Genomic DNA, 22,888 nt, shown 5'->3' on the forward strand with positions numbered 1-22,888 from the left:
AGAGCTGCCCCCACATCCGCGGAGATCTACAGCCGCAGCGCGGCTTGCTGGGTGATGCCCCGACCTCGAGCAGTGAGCCAGTGTACCGTGGCTGTGGTTCTTTTCACTATGCAGGCAGGCAGGCCTTGGTCGCCGCGAGTCGGCCGGTAAGGCGATAATCTATCTCCATGTATAGGTACCGCACCGAATGTTGACACGACAGGAGAGCACCGGCCAGTGTGAGTGGCGGTGGTCGCTTGCGTGAGCTCAGAACGCAGGCCATAGCGACGGACTTGTCCGCACTGAGAGAGAGACCTAAGCCGCACAAACCGTCGCTCACAACCGCCAGAGCTCCCTGTACGAACGGCCGCTCCCGCGCAGTCTCAGCCGGCGGTCTCAGGAACCACCGAGCAATGTCATCTGCGTATATGAATATGTACACATGATGTCGGAAGCCTGCGGGCAGGCAGCCCGGCTCCACCGACATCGCCACATTGAACAAAAATGGTGACAAAGAGTACTGCGGCACTCCTAGCTCCACCGCACGAGGCGCTAGGAGAACCCCCTCCTACGCGAACGCCCATGGAGCGTGACAGCAAGAAGCTCCGAACATACTGCAGCAAGCTCCCTCCCACGCCAGGCTTCTCAAGCGTCGCGATAGTTGGAGCGTGGCAGAGATGGTCGAACGCGCACCACACGTGCAGCAGTAGCAGCAGCACAACCTGCTTCACTGCCTTCGCGTGATCGAGCGCGCTGACAATGGAGATGGAATGCGCTGTGCACCGAATTCCGCGAAAGCCCGTCTGCAGCTCATCAAACAAATCTGCCACCGCGCCCCGCTCATTGAGGCGCTGTAAAGCTATGCGCTCCATGAGCTTACCGGTCGCAGATGTTAATGCCCCTGGACGATATAACGCGAGCTGGGCTGGTAGGCGTCCTGGATTGACGATAGAGAAGACGACCGCTGTGCGCCAGTCCTCCGTTACGGTCATGTGTCTTTGCAGGTTGGTCTGCTGAAGGAGAACCAGGCGTTGATCCGCGTGCAAGTTGTGTAGCATCGGTAGGCCACCCCATCCATCCCTGGTGCTGAGATACGGTGACAACACTGAAGCGCATTTTTCAGCTCTTTCGCTGTGAAGGGGGCGTCGCAAGTGCCATCAATGGTATGGACACTGGTGCTGTCTCCGGTGCTCGCTAGTGCAGCCTGGGTGCCTGCGCTCACGGGGCTTTGCGGTGCAAAGCAGTCCGCAAACCGCTCAGCTGGCTCCTCATAGCTGTTGCCTTTCTAGGTGGCGAGAGTGGCCAGCAGTGGCATCTGGCTGGAATGTCCAACCGATTGTACACCGTCCAGTAAGATGATCCGTCCTTCCGCTGCGATCGCCGCTCTGCTCTGTCATGCTTTCTCTTCAGGTTGAGCAGCTTGTTATCGTGCGTTGATTTCCCTGCCCGAAGTTCTGCACAGCGTGTAGCTGCGAGCGCGCTGCGGACGAGACTGGAGAAGAAATCCGAGCCAGACGCAGCGGCGGCCTCCTGTCTGCTGCAGAAGCGACTCCAATTGGTGACGGAGTAAGTGCGCGTGGCGCACTTCCTTGGCAGTGTGCTCAATGAGGATAGAAAAGCAGTTGGAGCCCCAGAACGATAGCAAACGATGCTAGGTCGCCTTAAATGCCACTGGTGGCGAAAGCAACGTGGATGCAGGAGCCGGGGGTGCCGCGCCGTCGGAAGGTGGGCTCATCGGTGTTGAATGGAGTAAGTCCCAGCAGCGTCTCCATGACGTGTAGCTCATCTCCTCGCGCGGTGTTTCTAGCACTGCCCCACGGACAATGGGGGGCATTAAAATCGGCGAGAATAACGTGGTGTGGTGCACAAAACGAGGAGACAGCCGCAAACCTCTGGGCGTTCCACTGCACAGCTGGGCGCACATAAACACAGGCCGACGACGTGTCAACATCACCAACGCGGACTGTAACCACCACACACTCTTCCACGTCACTCGTTGCCGCCACCGTGTCAGCCGAATACCGCGATCTGCCTGGCTAGTGCTGTGGGTGACAGCACGGCACTGCTGCGCAGGACACCTCTTCACAAGATGGAGAGTGGTATCTAACGTATCCAGGTAGCCGTATTTGGGGTCCCGCTCTTGTGCACGGACGTACGTTCCCAGCAGCACGACAACTTCAGGTGAATCAGTTGAGGCTGGGATGAGACGTTCCGAGTATTGCGGCGTATTAGAGCATATAAGTTCCACTGTAGGGCGGATTGTATGCGGGGGGAGACCCGGCGAGACGAGGTACGTGTTTTAAGATTTCGCGGTAGGGGTGTGGTCTTTGGTCGCGGCCATCTCCGAGTTTGTGGAAGCACTTATCGTCAAAGGCTGCCCGATGGAGGGTCAATAGCGGATGTATTGTCCCAACGTTACCGCCGCCAAAGAACCCGTTTTCGTCGCATTTCTTCTTCTTGATGACGATGCCTTCTCTGCGCGCAGCTCTCTGCAATAGCCGCATTGCTCGAAAGCGCATGCGTTTGCCGCCTGTTTCGAAGGAGCAGGTCTACGGTGGGCAACGTGTATAAGGCGCCGGAGGGTTGCCTGTTCTGCAGGCAGCGAAAGTGGAGCCTGGTTATGCTCCCATGGCCATTGAGAGCTTCCTCCCAGTAACGACGTTGTTTCCTGGCAAACAACCGCTAAACTGAACATCTTGAAGTGATTATTCTCTGTGCATACGTTTGTTTCGTACGCACGTATGCGGCAAAGAAGATGGGTGTGAAAATGGACCTGGCATGAAAGACAGATGATAGCACTGTAGCGGCTGCAATAATGTTTGTATCCTATTTGTTGCTGGCCCCGCTATGGGTGAAGACAGAAGGTTTAAAAGTAGGAGCTCTAGTTTGAATCAGAGCTAAATTCCTCTAATGAATGGTTTGGTCATGGTGTAAATGCGTTTCTCCTTACTTGTTTCTTCATGTTTTATTTAATGTCGTAAATAAATAGTTAACATTGCCAGTCCTCAATAAACTTGAATGTTTGCGAGTTAGACCTACCAAGGCATCACAAGCCCGGATTCCGTCATCAACAAGGTATTTTTATCTCATCTTCATCTAAAGAGGAAACTCGAACATACAATAACGGTTTCCTGAAGCTCCTTTACTTTTTTTCCTTTGCCATCGTCTCACATTCTAAAGCGCTGAAAGTATTACAGATACTCAGGGGACACTTTAAGGTGGGGAGATAGGGCAAGAAGGCCCTCAGCAGCAAATATTCACTAGGAAAACAATTCTGACTTCTATTTTTAAATGACAATGTTCATGAAGTATTTTTAAAGCATTACAGCCCCTATCTATTTCCAAGTGAAAGTGCGCATGCTGCAGGCGTCCTACTTTTGATTTCAGCTCTGCAAGAGACGGGCATCACAGTAAGCGTATAGGTGCATCCGCAAGCGAGTTTTAGAAAAATCCTAGGTAATCAATCGATCATATATAGAACATCTGATAAGCTTTCTGATTTCCTGAGCGCGAGAAGTAGTACCTACAGAGATGGTGCCGTGTCAGACACAGATCTCCACATGGTGCACATGTGCACTGGAGCCTTTGGAAAGCAACGGTGTCATAAGGTGCAGAACACGAAACCTCTACACTTAGCGTCGCATAGATTTCTTAATACGTTTATGACAGTTGGAGCCGATATACATCGCGTGACACTGAGCTTCTTTATATTTAATAATTTGGCAAGACCTCCATTAATAGCTGAAATCAACGAAGTGGGGGTTTTTGATAGATGTGTTGCTGACTCATAGAATAATTCAAATTTATATCAGAATAGCCGGTAACTTATGCAGCAATTGTAGGCGCGTATAGGCCAGAAGTAGATTACATAATGGCAGACGCACTAGGTTTCAGCATGCGGTCTTGACGCTTGTAATTGTTTCGTTTTTAAAAAAGGTAATAAAATCGAGCCCATTCATTCCCGGTTACTACCTGAGGCTCCGATGACATCGGCTTCTCTGGCGTAGGCGTCCTGCACGAGAAAACCAGAGGCTCAGTGACGTAAAGGGGAAGACTGTTGAATAGAGGAAGTTATATAATGCGGGTTTTTACAAGACCTCGTGCATGTATTTGCTGCAGTGTAAAAATGGAGAAAATATTCCCTAGCTCCCTACACAGTGTCCCCACGCTCGATCGACGCATATGTCCCAGCCGCGGAAAAGAGCCAGGAGGACCGCCCAGAGTCCAAGAGCCACTTGGCGCGGTTGCATATATGACAACCCCGCAAACGGTCTCTCTATGGAGGTGGTATTTGAAGGCATGGGTACCGGCAAGACGTCGGTCGCGTCCTTTTCGTAGCTAGGAAAACGGCCCGGGAATTAACTGGCCCTGGCGCGAAGCAAACATAGCCTTTAGAGAGCACGCATAGCATAAATAAAGTTCTTGCGCCGTCGGTGCTCTCTGATTTGTCTGCCTCTGGTGGAGAAGGCACAGGCAGCCATAAATTCCATAAACACAGGCCGAAGAAAATTCGCTGCGTGTAAGGTTGTTCACTGTGATTTCGGGCAAAACAGGCCTGGCCAGATGTCCCTTTAAAATCACCGGCCCGGCACAGCAGCACCCTCGTCGCCTGACAATGCATCAGGAGGTCGAGCTGTTCGGCAATGCTCGGGTTAATCGATGCATTGACTCAAAGACTCCAGCGAGTCGGGCTTTTAGTCGAATTTCTCTCCGTTAGTGTCATATGCCCGCCGAACCCAGTGACATTCCTGGTCCGGAATTTGTGTACGCTCACGCCCTCAGCAAGACCACTTTCTTCCAAAAGACACCCAACGCAGAAAGCACCCCTTGAAATGACTTGAACGATCACATCTTTAAGGAAAGAATCGTGTCTGGTAATACGCTGATGACAATCGGAAAGCTTGAAAGAGTTATAATGTTCTCCCGAAAGGGCAGTTTGACATGCTCTGATCATGAAATGCGCATAAACGAATCTAAAATAAATACGAAGGCACATCAGGCGGAAAACGAGGAGAGCTAATTCTAACAGGAACGTTGCATGACGCCTCTACCTGTTTTCCATTAAGTTATCATTTACGAGACCTTCAAAGTTTCACACAGCTTTGGACATGCGCATAAATTTTTTAGAGCGCAGCTAGAAACTAGCAGCTTGTATTGAAAAGCTTCTTGGACTGCGTGCAGTATGCATTGTTCTGAAATCAGAAATGTTTATTGCATATAACCAATTCGCTCGCACATCGCCACATAATAAGTTGGCTGATCTTTTAATGCTCGACTGAGACCATCGGCGTTGATAAGCATCTCCTTTCCTTTCTCTACTGCACATTGATATTGAGCAGCAGCAAGAAATTTGCCTCAAATCTAAGTGTGAGTGATGCCGAAAACGAAGGTACGAAAAGACGCCAAAGTGGTCCTGGACCTTCGACAATGTCAGGCACGAGGCTACCTCGAAGGGCTCGGAGATAACGTACAACTACATAAAAGACTTGTTATCGGGCAGAAAAGCCTGCATGATATTTCAAAATTTAGAATCTCCTACGATAGAGTTAGGAAGCAAAGGCACACCGCAGGGCTCAGTGCTATCGCCTTTCCTATTCAACGGGGCAATGAGAGGCCTCCCGGGTAAACTTAACCAAATCTAGGGGCTAAATTTTAGCATGTATGCGGACGATATCAACCTCTGGATTAACCTTGGTAGTGATGCGAGTACGGAGGAACGCCTGCAGGCAGCGACCGACATCATTGTCGATTACGCGGCGACAAGGGGGCTTTCGTGCTCCCCGCATAAATCTGAGCTGTTCGTTTATAACCCAAAGTAACTTCGCAGCAAGAATAGCGGGGAGTTTCCTATTCAGTTGGAAGGCAAACCGGTGCCAAAAGTAGATCAGATCAGGATTTTGGGGATGGCCACTCAATCCCACGGCCATAACGGAGAAGTCCTGAAAAAATTAGAAAGTTACGCGATGCAAACCATCGGGCTCTTGAGGAGGGTGGCCACCAAAGGAAGTGGCCTCAAGGAGAGAAATTTACTAAAATTAATCTAGGCGTACGTAATAAGCTGAATCAGTTACGCCACGCCTTACCTTGACATTAAGGCCGGCGAAAAAGAAAAGTTAGACTGCCTGATTCGAAGATGCGTTAAGAAGGCGCGAGGACTGCCCATGGGTACCTCGAGCGAACGACTGCTCGGACTCGGGGTGCATAACACGTGGGCAGAATTGGCGGAGGCAGTGCGAGTCTTCCAATTAGAGAGACTAAGCACGACCGAGACGGGCAGGGTAATCCTTGCAAAAGTAGGCCTCAACCCAGACAGAGTAGTTCAAACAAAAGTCACAATTAATAATGAAATCTGGAATGCCTTGGTAGTCCCCCCCCCCCCCCCTTCCCTAGAAATATGTATCCAGATTTTAATGTCGGAAGAAGGGCCAAACGAGCCGAAGCTCTAGAGCGACGGTTCAAGAACATGGGAGCAAAGGAAGTAGTCTATGTTGAAGCGGCAAGTGGCAGAACAGGTGCGGCGGTAGCTTCAGTAGTAGATGGCCGAGGGGCACCGGTATCCGCGGCAGCCATCAGAGGCCGCAACATAGAGACTGCGGAGGAAGTTGCGATAGCGATAGCTTGCGTAGAAACGGAAGCCAAGTTCATAATTAGCGACAGCAAAACTGCCATTCAAAATTTTGGGAAGGGGAGAATATCGCCGGAGGCGGCCAGAATTCTCACCCAAAGCACGCTGAATAGGAAAATTCAGTTAATTTGGACACCCGCTCACGCTGCCGTCCCTGGTAACGAGGCGGCTCACGAGCTAGTCCGAGCTCTCTACTTCCGGGTAGCCGTCGAGCCCCCCGAACACGGCATACGACGAGCGTCTGCAAAATTACGCGGAAATCATCCACCATTATAAATTGGGACGTAGACTGGTACCCCCGCCAGATGTTAGACTAAATAATAGAGAAGCTTTCGAGTGGACGCGGATACAAACTAATACGTTCATGAAACTGGTCTGGGAGTTTCACGCGCTACCAGACCTTAGAGACAATGATCTGTGCAAACACTGTGGGGCGACCACATAATTCGGGAGTGCCTACAATCTCCAGGTAGAGGACAAAATATTACAAGTAGAGAAGCGTGGGATACCCTGCTGCGAAGCGCGGACCCTGCGATCCAGCACCGCACCGTCCATCTGGCGGAAGAGGCCGCAACAAGCCAAGGGCTACCTGCCAGCCTCTAATCCGCGGGCGCACGACTCCCCGTCTTCCCCGGCACGCGTGCGGGGAAGAGGAAGCCCATTTCCGATGGAATTAAAAGTTGTACAACCAACATCCAAGGCACGAAAACAAAAAAGTGACGTTGCATATTCCAAACCCGGTAACAAAGGGAATCATTTCTCTCTTACTCATCACTCCCATTGCAGCCAGTGCAACAAAACTCAGTTTACAGTACAAATAAAAGAACAAATCCTACAGACAGTGCGGGAAAATAAACATATTTTGCACTCACTCTTAGCAGCTTAGAGTTGCGTTAGCCTTCCTTGGCCATACAAGAAGAACATAATCTTCAAATTAAATACAAATATATCAATGCAATCAATTTGGAGGCCACGAAACGCTTCGACGCGAATCTCCTTAAGTTACTTCTTAAGCCGCGCGCTACTCTTTTATTATAAAACTCACAAGATGACAAAAAACTAAATAAATGTGAGAGAAAGCCCGCACCGAACCAAAGGTTAGCAGGCAGAACCCAATTTAAAATAAAAGAAAATGGAAAACTCCCACGAGAAAATTTAAGAACAGCCAATTATAAAAAAAAAAGAAACCTATGGCACAAATTTCGGGCGCCAAACGTGGTTTTAGGGCAGAAATGCTCCTCTACAAAATGAGTCATTATAGAGACGAAAAAAAAAAACACAAGGCTGGATCCAGCGTGCCAAGAAACTTCCGATGTGCTCGCAAGTGTGTTTTGAGGGGTGTTTTGAGGGGAAACAAAGTTCGAATGCCCAGGATGCAGCTTTGCTATATCCGCGGTGAGTGGACAGGCGCGAAGGTAATGAATAATTTCACCCTCAGCTTCACCGCACGGACAGGAAGGCGAAGAGAGAAGTTCAAAGCGATGGAAGTAAGAAGGAAAGCAGGTTTGGCCCGTTAGGAGAGTAACAAGAGAACGGGACGGAGGGAACGAGGGGTAGACAAAGAATGGAGGGGCCAAAAATGGACAACAGGGTGTCTGAGTGATCTACGGTCAAGATGGATGCCCAGAGCCTTAGAACAGTTGCGCGCATACTGGTGCGCACAGACAAGGGCGACAGCCACGACGGCCATAGGAGGCCACGCGTCGACGCCAGAGAAGCTGCCCTGTCTGCTAGCTCGTTTCCCCAGACACCCTGCAGCAGCGTTAGGGATGCCCTAAAGAAGACCAGAATCCGCCTTTTGCGCGAGTTTTCTGCGCATAAGTCGTAGCGGCGGCCGATGGAAACACATTGGACGGCGTCGACGGCGTTTCTCGGCGCCGCCAGTGCACGGGGACTGGCGGCACCGGGCGGCACGGTGACCGCCATGGGCTTGGTAAAGCAATATCAACCACATCTGTCGCGTACGGTTGCCACTCTCTATGCGTGCCGGGATGCAAGACACGGTTTTTCAGGTTTCCTTCGGCGAGCCGCGACCAAGAACGGCGTGAAGATTGAATTAGGGCCACCAAGCGTCAAGATGTGAATGGCCGACCTTAGGAACCGACTCCGTACTCTGTACTGTGCGAAAAACACCTCGTTGCAGGTATGTATGCATCTAAAGGAAATGTGCATGATGAAAAGTATCTACTGGAGTTTGCACCAAGCCTGTAACCCACCAGTGATAGCCGCAATGAGCAGTTGTTCGGCGCGTGTTTGCTTTATGTGCGACGGAGCCTGATGGAGATGTATTTTATGCGAAGCATATTGCTAGAGGTAAACCACAGCCCTTCGTGACGGTTACACGCCGTGCAAAGAATGTGGAATGCTACGTCACACCACGTGATACGCTGACGTCACGACACAGGAGAGACGGGGGTCCAGCTCGCGCCGTCGGCTGCGGTTGCACGCCGTGCGGACCACGTGATATGGTGACGTCACACCACGAGCACGTACGCGCTCGTACGCACTACCTATCGTTTCTTTGTCTAGGTAACAAAACAAATTGCGCGATTCGGTTTTGTACAGTTTCCGTAGGGACCGCTTTATCGGCTTTGGCGGTGTAATTGAAGGACCACCATGGCGGTGATATGGCTCGAAGGGTATACATGAGGTGACCTCACAGCCATGCTTGGTGAAGACGTAACGACCGTTGGTGCACGTCAAGCCGGCTGGACACGGGTAGTTTACGGGGAGGCTTTCCCATACGACCATGTTGTTGCCGAAGAAATTAAAATCGCTGATTCTTTTAGCACGTCGGTGTTCTACGAGTTTTTGCTTTGCGTACATATTCGTGTAGTGGCAATCGAGTATCGTTGGCCTGGGGGACGACATGTTCGTTGTGCGTGTCGGTAACACAGTTAGATTAGAGATGAACGAGTCATGCTATTACCTAGTTTTATGCGATGGGAAAACATTGTGCATTACAAGTTTAAACCATGTAAAAGCACGTGTAACCAAGGAAAGAAAAGTTTAGCCAAGTGTAACCATGGAAAGCCGAGTTTAGCAATCAATATGCTTCGCATCTGACCAGACTTAACCAAGCTAAGCCTCAGCCATTTCTTTTGTCGTTTGTTTTCTTTATGCGCGAAGGGGCCGTGTAGCGCAGATATCAAAGGTGGTTGTGTGCGCTAGACCGTAATATTTAGCATGTTTTTATCGCGACTGCCGCCTGACTAAAAAGAAAGAAAAAATTGGGCGTTTGTTGAGATGCACCGCCGTTCGCGAGCCGAGTGGTTGAACTGGTCATGAGGCTCGCGAACGGCAGTGCAATACAACAAACGCCGTATCTTTCTTCTTGTTAGTGAGGTGGCAGTCACGATAAAACATGCTAAATATTACGGCCTAGCGCACAGAGCCGCCTGTGATATCTGAGCTACCTAGCCCTTTCGCACATAAAGTAAAGGAACGAAAAAATACACCGCCATCAGGCCCCGGCGCAACTAAAGCAAACACGCACCAGAGAAATCATCATTGCAGCTATCACTGGTGCGTTATAGGCTGGGTGCAAACTCCAGTTGGTACTTTTCATCATGCATATTTCCTTTAGATGCATACATACCTGTAGTATTTGTGTTTTTGCCGCTCGGATCATATGACGCACTTGACACTCTTGCACGACGCACAGTATTTTTTTTTTTTACCTTACAGGCTCGCCTTCGTGGTCGCCAAAGCATTGGGACTTTGTTCCTTCGGTGTACGCAATCAGGTGCACTTCGTTAGAAAGCTTGATAATCGTCGTCTTCGTCCAACCGTTTGCAACGGCAAGGAAACCGCCCGGCACAAATGAGTCTCCTGGAGGGTTCATGCTCGTTCACTCGTAGAGTGGATCGCTCTGGACGTAGAATAGCGTTGGTTCCTGACCGAGATGCGCATCCGATATGTAGGACATGCGCATGTGTCACCAAGTCATTGATTCCGTAGAAATCGCGGCGGAGGCAGAAAGGTTGTGGATCCTTTCACAACAGAATGACCATTCTCTGTGCACCGAGAACCTCTTCACCACTGCGACTACATCTGTTCTGGCTCCTGAAAGCAGAAACCGGCTACAGCGCTGAATCATCCCTTGCCAGAATAATGCCGCGCGTTTCCTGCAGGTGTGCATTCCGGCCGGGACAATGCCCTTTTCAGGGAGTGTGTATAAGTGCCTCTCTGCCGAGCTTCTTAGATGAAATCCTATAGCTGCAGGGTTGTAGATGACGCGAGCAGGAAGCGACGCCCATTGCACAATGCCGGCGCCGCGGTTACCGCATTGTACTCGGTAACTCAAGATATCCCGCGCATATGCGCCGCTCTCAAGTCACAGGAGATGATTCCACCTTGCTCTGCAGCGTCAAGAAACCCCTGGCTGCTTTGCCCGTTGAGATCCCTATCTCTTACTGCCTCCGCACTCTCCTGTCTGCCGAAAACCTGCACGCTGAGAGCGTCTCATTCTGTCACGTCGAAGACGGCCCGCGCTACACGCTCTTACAATACGAAGATAGTATATTCGTGCGTTATGAGTGGATTGTGAAAACGCTGTAACATTCCCCTATACTGCGTGAACGTGATATACTGCAATCACTGTCACTACTTTCCGCGTCGAGGCCAAAAAAGGGGGGAGCTTTCGCTTTCTACCTGCGTTGGCGTGGCCATTACGTATGGTGCACTTTCGCGTCGTCTGCTGCACTGCCGTCCAATCTGTTTCTCGCCCGCTCTCGCATGATGGCGCCACATCCTCCCACAAAAGGCGGATTGCCCACGCGCTGGACTTTCACGAACAATGCCCGGTCGCCCGATGCGACTGTGTGTGATTCATTCTGTGTTGGACTCATTTTGTTTCGCGAGATTCATTTTGTGCCGCATTCATGTGTGAAGTGTCATACATGTCTTGTTTTCGTCGCGGTTTGTTGCGGTCTTTGCTTATTAGGCTGGAATGAGCGGACTCCAAGCTCATCATCCTCTTAGGGGGACGTGTAAGGCCGCGATTAACGGCAGCTTTTTTTGTATAGGGGAAACTGACCCTCTGAGAACTCGCGAAGATGTTCGCTCCCACGCATCTTCGATACCAACCCGTCGGACCAGCCGCCGACGAAGCCTGTCTCCTTCGCTGACCGATTGAAGCTCCTGTCACGGGGGCGGGGGGGGGGGGGGGGGGGGGGGGTTAAGGGCCGGTGCAGTCGCTTCGCGACGCCTTTCTTGCTAACACGACTCGGAAGAGTGCCCACTTCCCATTCAGGGTCTTCAATGAAGATTTGTCAAACAATGCCCCTCTGTCTTGACGTTATAGGCACCGGCTTACCCCTCGGCAGCGTCCGCTTCTGTTGTAGGGACAATGGACGCCCCCGCGCACGTCTTGACGATCCCTTTAAGGCCCCCGGTGGCTAGCAAAATAGCGTCCTCTTCTCAACCCCCCCCGCCCCCTCCCTCGGCGCTTCTTCGAAGGAATGCGGCAGTTAATGGAGTGGTTGGACAGACGGCGTCTCTCCCGTTGAGGGCAGCAGCGACGGCGACGAGCATTTCTATTTTTCCATGTAGACCGTGGGATAGAGAAAGGAGGACGAGCGCCGATGGGGAGAGGTTGTTAACCCTCGAGTGGAGAGAGTGCAGAAAGCACGCTGCATTTTTATTTTTAAAGAATTGAGGACCTGGGTCCGAGATTTTGGCCATCCCGCTGGGGTGGGTCGTATTAATCAACGGGTCCGATTGGCTGCGTAATTTTGAGGCGGATCATGTGAAACGAACGCCCTCATGTCTTTGTCGTTGCCATGAAAAAGCGGCCAACAGACCCGGTTGAGCATTTCTGTCCAATCAAGCACAAGCTGGCGACTCCGTGCTCTGCACGTAGCTTTCCTCTGGGTGAGCTAAGCGGTTCTCTGTGTGAGATGTTTTGTGATGTACCTTTTTGCTAGGGTGGTGGCATCTCTGTGTGAGGCCACCAGTGTAAATTCAGTTGTCTTTTGTGTATATAATCTGGTAAATATATCATCCCTCTTCGTTCAACTTTAAGATTGCCTGACTTGTCATCTTCGTCAACCTGCCGAAGACGAACTTAACTTCACTACATGGGAAAACGTCGCTGTCCCTGTATCCTATCAAAATTCCTATAACCTGTCCTCAGTCCAAACTCCCTGCTCCATATTCCATCCCGTTCCGCTTCTTCACAGGGGAGATCAGGGGCACGGCCGCTCGATGGAAGCAGTGCGCTTCCATCGAGCGGCCGTGTCTCCCCGGGCCCGATCCTCGGCTGTGGGTCGCCGCCGTAGCATATCCCATTTATTTATATCTTCCTTACGAGACAGTTTGCCCGGTTGCACCTTTTCGTTTTTATCTACGACTGGGATATCTTTCTCTACCCGCGATACATTAGTGGTGCTGGAGGAGTCTGTCTATAGACTCCATCTTACATTCTGTGATCCGCACCCAACCTCCTCTTTTGTTGCTCTTATCATTACGAAAGATGGTGAAGTTACGCAGATGAGGCAGGACTTCATGATCAACCTCTTCATGAAACCGCGTTTTTGTTAATACCAAAATGTCCCAATCATTGCTGCCCAGATAAAAAAATCTTGATGCGTTTTGGAAGGATGCTGCGTACGTTAGTGAAAGATATAGAGATCTGGGAAGGTGCTATGTTATTATGATAAGACATCAATTTTCTTTTCTGGGGACTGCCCTGCTTTTTGCTGTATCGTATTTTCCAATGCTGTATGCCCGTTCATTCTGCGATAGATTAACAGTTATGTCTGATTTATCCATGGATAGCTCATTGACATTTTTTTTCAGCACTTGACCACGTCTCAGGAACATCTCTTCAATGCCAAAACAGAGCAGTCTATTGCGTCGAAGACGGCTTTTCCTATCATTACAGCGCGATTCAGTTGTTCGAAGCTAATTTAATATTGCGCTGGAAGCAGCACCAGGAGAATCAGCTGACGACGTAGAGGGATTGTTCCTTAAGTCTGCAACGTCAACTTCAATGGTGCGAAGCCTATCAAACAGTTGCCTCAGTTCAATGTCTACTATTGCTTTCCACTGCCTCCAGTTCCCACAAATCACTTCTAATTCCATCTTGGCTCGATTCAATCCTTTGCGCAGTCTCAAGCACTGTAACAAATGTTAGTTTCTACGTCTCCCGAAAGAATTATGAGTAGGCTACTTAAACAGCGTCGAACACCGTTTCCACATGTTTATAGGACGAACAGCCACTATCTGGGACACGACACAAAAAAGAAGACAGCGATTCTTGCGTTTTCGCAAGTGTAAGGATCAAGGTAATAGACCTGGTACATATCGAAGTTCCTTCGCACCTATGCGGTCGACCGTCACGGTAATAGTCACAAATAGCCGCCCTGTTGGCTCGCCAACCTTAAAAATCCCTTCGGTCACCTTTCATGATGGAGACTGCGCCTTGAGGAATTTGACGTCACTGTGGTCTTCAGGGTCACATTCCTACTTAAGAGCCCCCGTCGATGCGCCGCCGAGTGAAGGCAACGCCGACATCTTGTTGAAAGCTGTAAGCGCAGGCAATTTTGCACAACAGCAGCACTCGTGAGCTGCAACGTCTAGTTTATTGACTGTAACACGCAACTCTTTCCTGCAATGTTGAAGAGTCCGCGGACGTCTTTAGTGTCGCACAATGGCGTCCTTGCAAAGAAAGACTCCGCACTGTTGTGCCTGGCCAAAGCAACCTAGAAATTCAGCCGGACGCCAACTTTCTTCGGCTAACGCCTCCTTCACAAAATATGGATACTTCTCTGCAAAGCACCGGTGCACTGGAGGCGAGCCGTGCCAAAGGGAGAGAAGCGACGTGTTTCAATGAGCTGAGCATCCAGACAGCACGGCGCCGTGACCCTGACGGTGAACCCCTTCTTGCCCCGCGGCATATTTGAAGCGAGAGCGCAGCAAGCTCTCCCATTGGCCCTGCGAAAGTGCTGCCGTCGGATTGGACCATTTTGAGCGTCAACGGTTCTCGGCGACGGAGTCTCAAGTGCTTCCGTTCGAGACTCCGAGTGTGAGTTCGTCACTAGCGTCCATCGGGAGCAGTTCGCCCCCTGACAGTGCGGACGCGGCGGAATCTCCCCGGCCGTCGCTGCGCGAGAAAAGTCGCGTACGGCTATGTTAGCTTTCGGCCCCAGAGCCGAACTCGTTGTTTAAATGCCTGTAAATAGTGTATAAAGCTTTTTCATCTCACCAACGCCGACTCGGATTCATCGCTACCGGCCAGGGAGCTGACAGCCCTCGTTCACGAAACGGGTGACGAGCGCTGCGTTACCAACTCCTTGGCACAACCCTGTTGACGGTGGGCTACTGTGTGATAACCCCACCGGCACAACAGCACCCAACAGGACCACATATTTGCTGTCTGCGCCCAGAAACCTTTAAGATGATATTCTGCAGGTGGATGAGGGGGAGAGGAAGCGGAAGAGGATGAGGAGTGACATTGCGGGAAGAGGAGAGGAGTGATATTAGGTTTTGTCCCTCATTTTGCAGCCAGCCTTATTCTGCGATTGCACTGTCTGCCGTCGCCAGCATGGGTCACTGTCCCTGCAATTCTCAAGTGGGGCCCCGCGATACTTTGTTGGAGTCGATAACCAAGCTATTCCCCATTCTCCATGCCAAAACTTCAAACATTTATGCCAATCGACAATGTTCCCATTCACCCTGAAAATGTTTTCAGCGTATTTACTGCCTAACACTTTTCTTGGCTGCACAGAATATGGCTAATATGTTAGTGTATACGCCAAAATTCGTATAAATATGTATGGCCGCAATAAAAAAACAAGCCTGCGAAAAGTGTGTGTGCGTGTGCGTCGTGTTGTGTGTGTGTGTGTGTGTGTGTGTGTGTGTGTGTGTGTGTGTGTGTGTGTGTGTGTGTGTGTGTGTGTGTGTGTGTGTGTGTGTGTGTGTGTGTGTGTGTGTGTGTGTGTGTGTGTGTGTGTGTGTGTGTGTGTGTGTGTGTGTGTGTGTGTGTGTGTGTGTGTGTGTGTGTGTGTGTGTGTGTGTGTGTGTGTGTGTGTGTGTGTGTGTGTGTGTGTGTGTGTGTGTGTGTGTGTGTGTGTGTGTGTGTGTGTGTGTGTGTGTGTGTGTGTGTGTGTGTGTGTGTGTGTGTGTGTGTGTGTGTGTGTGCGCGTGCGTGCGTGCGTGCGTGTGCGTGTGAGCGTGTCGTGTGTGTGTTTGTGTGTGTGTGTGTGTGTGTGTGTGTAGTGTGCGTGCGTGTGCGTGTGAGCGTGTCGTGTGTGTGTGTGTGTGTGTGTGTAGTGTGCGTGTACCGCGCGTGTGCGTGTGTGCGTGCGTGAGGGCCACCGCGCGATAGAAGCTTTCGCCTCATCGCAGTTTAGTGGTCAAGTGTCCTCATGGCATAGATAACGCTGAAACCATGCAGTAAACTACTATGTTTCACGCCGAACCTAAGCGTACCCATACAGATAGATCTCACGTAGCTCCAGGTTTAACAACAAGCTAAACCACAGCTAATTGTTTGTAACGTACGGAGCCCCAATATAGTATATATATATATCTGTTAGGTTCACTGCCACACGCGTCTGCTTCCAGATTGTTCCGAATTATTTTGTCTTTGAAGGCTTTATCTTAACGTTCTCTCAGATTTCAAATTTAGCGCTGCCTAAAGCACCGGTAATTGTTGTTCCTGAAGCAGCGAGCAAGCTTGCTACTGTTGCTATTGCCCCTCGTACTTCTCCGGGGTTCCCGCTGCCCATTGCTAGGTGTGAGGGGGGGTCGAGCCGCTTCACGATCATATCGCTGATTCCAGTGAGAGCAAGTGTCGCTAGACCATTTGCTGCTGAGGCATCCGACCAAACCGGAACGAGAAATCCACGGTCATGATTCTAATCCGTGTATCAAAGCTGGCAGCCCACGAGACAAGCTGAACGAAAGGTGACTATACATTATTTATAGGCATGATACACAAAGAACAACATCAGCACGGGAGCCGAAAACTATTGGCTACACGCGACTGCCATCGACAGAGCATACCAGGAAAAATCCGCCTTGTCCCCTCCGACCGAAGAGCACTACACACGATGGGCGCTCACGACGGTCTCTCTCGACAACCGCTCGAGAGCCTTCTTTTGTAGACCACGACACCGGTGGCATTTAAACTGTCCAATCCAGACGCAGCAGTTGGCGGCGGCCAGACTCAGAGCGAGCACGCTAGGGTCCCGTCGCGGATCGAGGGGGAGAGGATAGTTCTTCTCTACGCCGCCAGCGAGGAGGTTGAGACGCCGTAATGTCTGGCTGGCGTGTTCGGGCATATCCAATGCTGAGGCTTCTCCTCAATACGTTAGTGCCATGCGGAGCAGCCCTGAAGCTTGTAAAGGGGCGTCAGGCGCTCACCTGCACCCGCAGGACTCCCGTCGTTGTCCCCTGCAGGTGCCGCTACGCCATGCCTGCTATCGTGTGTCAAGGATCCTTGACAGTCCACCAAAAAGCGCCGGTCACTCACTCACCCTGCAAATTTCGAATGCGCAATTCAATGTGCTGGAACCCGCTCCGGCGGACAACTTTGCCGACACCATCGAAACAGTCGTCGATTCCAACGGCTGGAATAACCGCCGCACCTCGCTGGAACGAAGGTCACTGCAGCGGTCAGTTTGATGGCCCAAGACGAAACTGTTGCGGCTGGCAGTACGCTCATCGCGGAAAAGGAAGTACCATTGGCGCAAATGGCTGCGCCAGTGGCTTTCGTGAATGTTTTCTGGTTGCCCCAGTACATTGGAGACGACTCTCCCGCCGCTGCGCGCAGTCCCTGTAGAAACGTTCGAGTAATAACTGAGCCGGTATTCGAATGGAAAAAGCATGTCCGGAAATTCCCATGGCTGGAGAAGTTGGACTTGTAGCGTGCGCCACATTTTTCCTGTGTCATGAGCAATCACATAATACTTAAATACCGGCGCATGAAACGGATCTACTCGGGTTGCGAGTACGAGGGTCACATTGGTTCTGCGTGCAGGCCTGTTTGGTTTATCCTCTGCTCCATGTTCGGCCATGGCCCAAACGTCTGCAGGGAGGGTACAAGCGCTGCGTAGAGACCAGCATGCGACATTTGACAGCGTGGTGCCGAGGTGATATGCTGCTGTAGCAGCTGCCTCCGAGAACATGCTGGCTACAGTTAACTTTGCGTGTTCTCGAGTCGAGACAGAGCCTCCAGACTAGGTCAACGTGTACTCTGTAGTAGAAGAAAGAAGGTACACCAGCTGGATGATATCTAATCTTCACTTAGGTCCCAACATGGCGCTCACTCTTGCTCGAGCCTCACGCTCTTCTTACGCTTCTTCCTCTTCGTCTAAGTCTCAGGCACAAATCTTAACTATACTCCGGGCCCCGAGGTGACAACGCTAATGGATAGGGTTGTAAACAGGCCTAACTTCATTCCATTCCTGCTGCGAACGAATTCGTCACGAGCAGACTATACCAACCTTACACAATATACATTACATGATAATACCAGTCCACCAAGCAGCTTTCATACCATCAAAGTATGTAGTAGCACTTTCGCACGTATATGATAGAAGAAAATTTTCCTGCTGTCATTACCGCAGATTTTTTAGATCTTTTAGATCCTTGTCGCTGCGAGTGAGCCCAATATAGCGTTCATTTCCGTGCTAGGCCTTCCTGTTCCGTTCCTGCCCAAGAAAATGTCATCACCATGTGACTATCTGACAGTTCTCAACTGTGCCCACCTTTACGTACAGCCTAAGCGTGAGAATGGCTTCCGCATACTGCCAATCGCGTTTTTAACACATAAATATTTTGAACACCTGGTGCAAGAGTCAATATAAACATTCTTGTTTCGCCTGGACACATTCGTCATAGGGAAATGGAAACCAGAAGTCACCTAGCTGTCCATCGTATTCCTAAATAAGCTTACAAAACGCACACCAAAAACGAAGCACAAGAAAATGCACTCTTTATTAACCAAGGTGAGGATGGAGATTTGCTGCCTGCAGTAAAGTCGTAAAATCGTAAAGACTGTACAGCACTGTTGAATGTCTGGCAGCAAAGAGCTTTCCTTGGGCTCGAATTCTGATTGCGGGAACATCAGCATGCAAGACAAGAAAAGTTATGGGCAGTAAAACTGACATATGAACACAATTCAAGCGCAAGGCACTCAAGTTCCCGAAAGCTGAAAAATTGAAATCAGTTTGGTTATTTTCTCTTGTGCTTCTTTTTTTTCGGAAAGGCATCCTGTGGCCGGCGCTTCTTGCCTTTAGCCGTTTGTTTGGGCTCTTCTATGGAAATGGTACTTGCGTCGGAGGCTCCGCTAGGCATTTTCTTTCGTTTCAGACTCTCGCTTGGCGCTACAGCTGCAACAATTTTTGCTCGTTTCTTGCCTTTAGCAGTTTGTTTGGGCTCAATGGAAATGGTGCTTGCGTCGGAGGCTCCGCTAGGCGATGCTTTGATAACAGTTTTCGCAAGGTTCGGCCTTTTACTTGACTCTTTATCTGCAACAGTTTTTGTTCGGTTCTTGCCTTTGGCAGTTTGTTTGCCCTCTTCAACCAAAACGATGCTTTCTTTGAACCCTTCGCTAAGCCCTGCTTCGGTAATCGTTTCCTTCCGATTTGGTCTCTTGTTAGGCACTGCTTCTGCAACAGATTTTGCTCCGTTCTGGACTTTGTTGGCACCAGTTTTCTCTCGATTTAGTTCTCCGCTAGACGCTTTAGACGCTGTTTCGGCAAATGTTTTGTTCCCGTTCTTTGTTACGGTAGGCGGCGCTTCGTCAATCTTTATTCGGCTGAGTGCATCGCTAGACGCTCCTTTCGTAGCAGTTTTTTCTGGTTTCTTTGCCCCGCTTGGGGCCACGTCGGCACCTGTTTTCGTTCCGCTCGGTGTTGCAGCAGGCGGTGCTTCGGCCTTCTTTCGTTTCCCTGCCCTGCTAGGCGCTCCTTCGGCACTGATCTTCGCTCGGTTCTCTGCTTCCCTAGGTGCTACTTCGGCTTCGGCAACCCTTTTCGTCACATTCATTGTGCCGCTGGGCAGTTCTACGGCATTCTTTTTTGTTTGGTTGTGTACTCCGTTAGGCGCGTTGTCTCCATACGTTTCATTTCCGTTCTGGGCACCGCTAGGCGGTACTTTAGCATTCTCCTTTAGTTTCTTTGACCCGCTGGACGTGGTTTCAGTAACCGTTTCCTCTTGGTTCTGCGTTACGTTAGGCCTTGTTTTGGCACTCATTTTCTTTGCCTCCAGTGTTTCCTTGAACGCTCCCTTATGGGCTTTTTTTGCACTCGTTTTATTTTGGTTTTTCGGTCCTCTAGAAGCTGCTTCGGCCCCCGTTTTCGTTCCGTTCCGGGTTCCGCTGGGAGCTTCTTCGGCACCCTTATGCATTCGGTTTAGTGCACCGCTAGGCTGTGCTTCACTAGTTTTCGATGGGTTCATTGCTTCGGCGGGCAGTTCTGCAGTTCCTATTTCCGTTCGGCCCATGCTTATAGTTGAAGCGACCCTCTCCGACTGTCGATTGATGGTTTCCCAAGCCTCAATGGTTTTCATCTTCAGCGTGGTTTCGCTCACCCCCATCGTTTCACGAAGAAAGACCTGGCAGCTTTTGCAATCATTTACGCGAGTCAGGGCTAACGCTGACGCCTCCGTCATCTTTTTGCCAAGAAGAGCAGCCGTTGCCCACGCTGTGACGGCCCTGTTCTTGTGCAACGTCTGCAGAACTTCAGCGTCTCTTGATTCTTTCCGTTTGGGGCCGTGCAAAAGTCTCAACTTGAAAATGGTGCATTTCTTGGCAATACCGCGTCGGATGTGACTATTGAGATTCTCGAAGCCTATTGCGCTTTCTTGTACGACAGTCAGCTCCTTAATACTGTCGTTCTCTCGCATGAGCTCTTCGAATGCCTTAGCTGCAACAGTCGATAGCTCCCATCCTCCGCCGACAGTTAAAATCTTGACGGTCCTGGAAGACGTCAGGCCGCCCAGCAATACCGCCACCTGGTCAGCGGTGGCTGGAAAGAGCAGCGTAAGATGCCTCATCACTTTGCTTTTATGAAACAGCTTGGCCAGGCAAAGGGCGCCTGCGTCAGTCATGGGCGCGCCTTCAATGCTGAGTGTTGTTAAAGTGCCGCGCAAGAGGAATAGGCACGCCAGCATGGTGTCCCTGTCCTCGGCCAGCGCACACGCCAGCCTTAGGCTCTGGATGTTAACGATGTCGTTGACTACAAGGAGCCTGTGCAGCACCTTACCGTTTTGTAGCGTGTACATGCAGTCGACACGGTCTGCTTGGCGTAGATCGATGACCTGCCGCAAGACTTTCTCGCTCGTCTTATCTTCTCCCAAATCACCAAGAATCAACTTTTGCAGCTTCATGTTCTGAGTAAGCCCACTGAGAAGAAATAGGAAGCTTCCACACGACAGCTGGCACCCGGCAACGGAAAGCTCTTGCAATGTATCATTCGTGCCGATCGCCTCGCCGAGTCCAGCCATGGCCAGGCCCTCCCTGTCACTGAACGTAGATGAAGCAAAGCTCAGGTATTCGAGGCTATGGTTGTACGAGATGGATCGAGCTAAACGCTGCCAGCCGCCGACGACGTCCTGGCTTGTTTCAGGGACCTTAAGCCGTAATGTGAGACGCTTCAGCGTCGTGTTATTTATCAGTGCGGTGGCGAGATTGTGCAAAGACATATGCAGGTGATGGCTGGAATCGACAAGTTCCAGCTCAGTGAGAGTGCTGTTGCAGCCAAGGCGGTCATAAAGACACGACAACCTGCAGGGAAGATCCACGCTGAGCTTTTGTAGCCGGGTGTCCACAAGACCCTCCACGACGTCTTCAAATCCCCGAATTTGCGTCCTCTTTTCCCGCAGCACAAGCGCTTTCGGCTGCTCAAATTCCAGGATAGCAAAGCCTAGCCGCCGTACGCTTAGCACATCAATGCCTGTATCTTCGAGAACGAGGCTTTGCAGTCCTGCGTTTAGAGAGATGAGTTCGCAGAGGTTGACCACTTCGTCCCGATTCAGGTGTAAAGAAACCAATGTTAGTTCCTTGAGACGATTGGCGTTTTTGAAAAGTGGGTAGATCTGAAAAGCGACGTAAAAGCCAGCTAAGCCTCTTAGTTCAACAGCCTCTATATGTCTGTGGTTCAGGGATAACAGCCTGAAGAACAGAGTGGTGTGGTAGCGGGCGACAACAGCGGCATCCAACACTACTTTCGAAATGCAACGATGCTCTTTCAACATCCACAAGCAGATGCACATTGAGAAAATGTCCCCGGACCCTATGAGAATATCCGTCGCGTTCTCCATGGTCTCAAAGGAAAATGAGCAGTCGCACGATGCCAGCAATGCCATGCCACGGGGATTCAGGACCGCGTTGAAACGATCGTGGCAGGAGAGAGCCCAACAGTCTTTTTCTTCCACATCGTGCGTACAGGCGGTGAAGAAGGAGTACATTCTTTCTGGTCCGCGATGAAAGTGTCGTTCCGCGAGGTCCAGAAATCGGTTAACTCTAATCACACTTTGAAACGTCTCCGGTTCTCCATTGTACAAAAATTTGGCGAACTCTTCCTTGCGCCGAACAGCTTCTGTGCATCCCTGGAAAAAAATGAACGTCCGCTTTACACAATTTCGTAAGGACTGCACATTCCATAAGCTCCGCATAGTTTCTCTTAGTCACGTCTTATATTGAAAGAACAGGTAATCTTGGTTATGGCCCCTGCGTGTGATTTTGAGAAATGAAACTCAACGTAAACAAGAAGATATCACGAAAACTTAGTAATTGACGTCACTGACACGATTCGAAAAGTATCAGAATTGAAGGAAAATTACTTTGATATGTTGGTTCATAACATAGGAAGCAAAGCGCATTATGTGACAAGAAACGAGATGGACACGACAAACGCTTGTGCTGTTCTCCTCGTCCTTTGTCGTTTACTGCGCTATGCTTTCTGTGTGATAATGGGCATTTCCTTTTTTCCTAGGTTACTAAATGACTAGCATTCTACATAGCTGCACACTGAAGTTATGGTTCTTGGCAATGCAACTCATTTTCTCTTATCCATGCAATGACAGCCTTACACAACCGTCTTTTTTATATAAGCATCACAATGGTGTAACTACGCAATATTATGTCATTTAGGTTCTCGGAACAAAATGCCGCACCCATAGACTTCGCCTGTGTTGGTCAGGTAACCTCGTAATGTATCAAGCAGACGAATAAGGGAGGTCCCAAACTGTTAAACCAAACTGGAATTCTACCGCTCGAACTAGGACCCAGGAAAACTTCCTCATATAGACAGTACTAAAACGAATCTGAGG

General features: G+C 50.3%; 1 protein-coding gene and 1 long non-coding RNA gene across 2 annotated transcripts in view; one reads left to right on the plus strand and one right to left on the minus strand.

Annotated features, from left to right (window-relative positions):
• LOC146203690 (uncharacterized) overlaps positions 1-22,888 on the plus strand; it is a 371,705-nt gene that overhangs the window by 40,299 nt on the left and 308,518 nt on the right. The gene's annotated exons all lie outside the window — the stretch shown is intronic.
• On the minus strand, positions 1,641-21,985 carry LOC146203691 (uncharacterized). Its single transcript, XM_084603218.1, has 2 exons — positions 20,211-21,985; positions 1,641-1,788 (listed from the first exon to the last, which is right to left on the minus strand). Exons 1-2 carry the CDS (start codon positions 21,920-21,922, stop codon positions 1,641-1,643), a joined length of 1,860 nt encoding a protein of 619 aa, XP_084459344.1. The 5' UTR covers positions 21,923-21,985.

This window comes from Amblyomma maculatum, chromosome 1 (genome assembly GCF_055883805.1).
Source record: "Amblyomma maculatum isolate TAMU_Amacu chromosome 1, ASM5588380v1, whole genome shotgun sequence".
Classification (NCBI taxonomy): Eukaryota; Metazoa; Arthropoda; class Arachnida; order Ixodida; family Ixodidae; genus Amblyomma; species Amblyomma maculatum.

Coding starts and splice junctions, on each gene's coding strand:
- LOC146203691 (XM_084603218.1), bottom strand. CDS start 21,922: ATGGCATTGCTGGCATCGTGCGACTGCTCATTTTCCTTTGAGACCATG. Junction 1,789..20,210: donor AAGATGACGGAGGCGTCAGC/GTTAGCCCTGAC, acceptor TCCGTGGGGCAG/TGCTAGAAACACCGCGCGAG.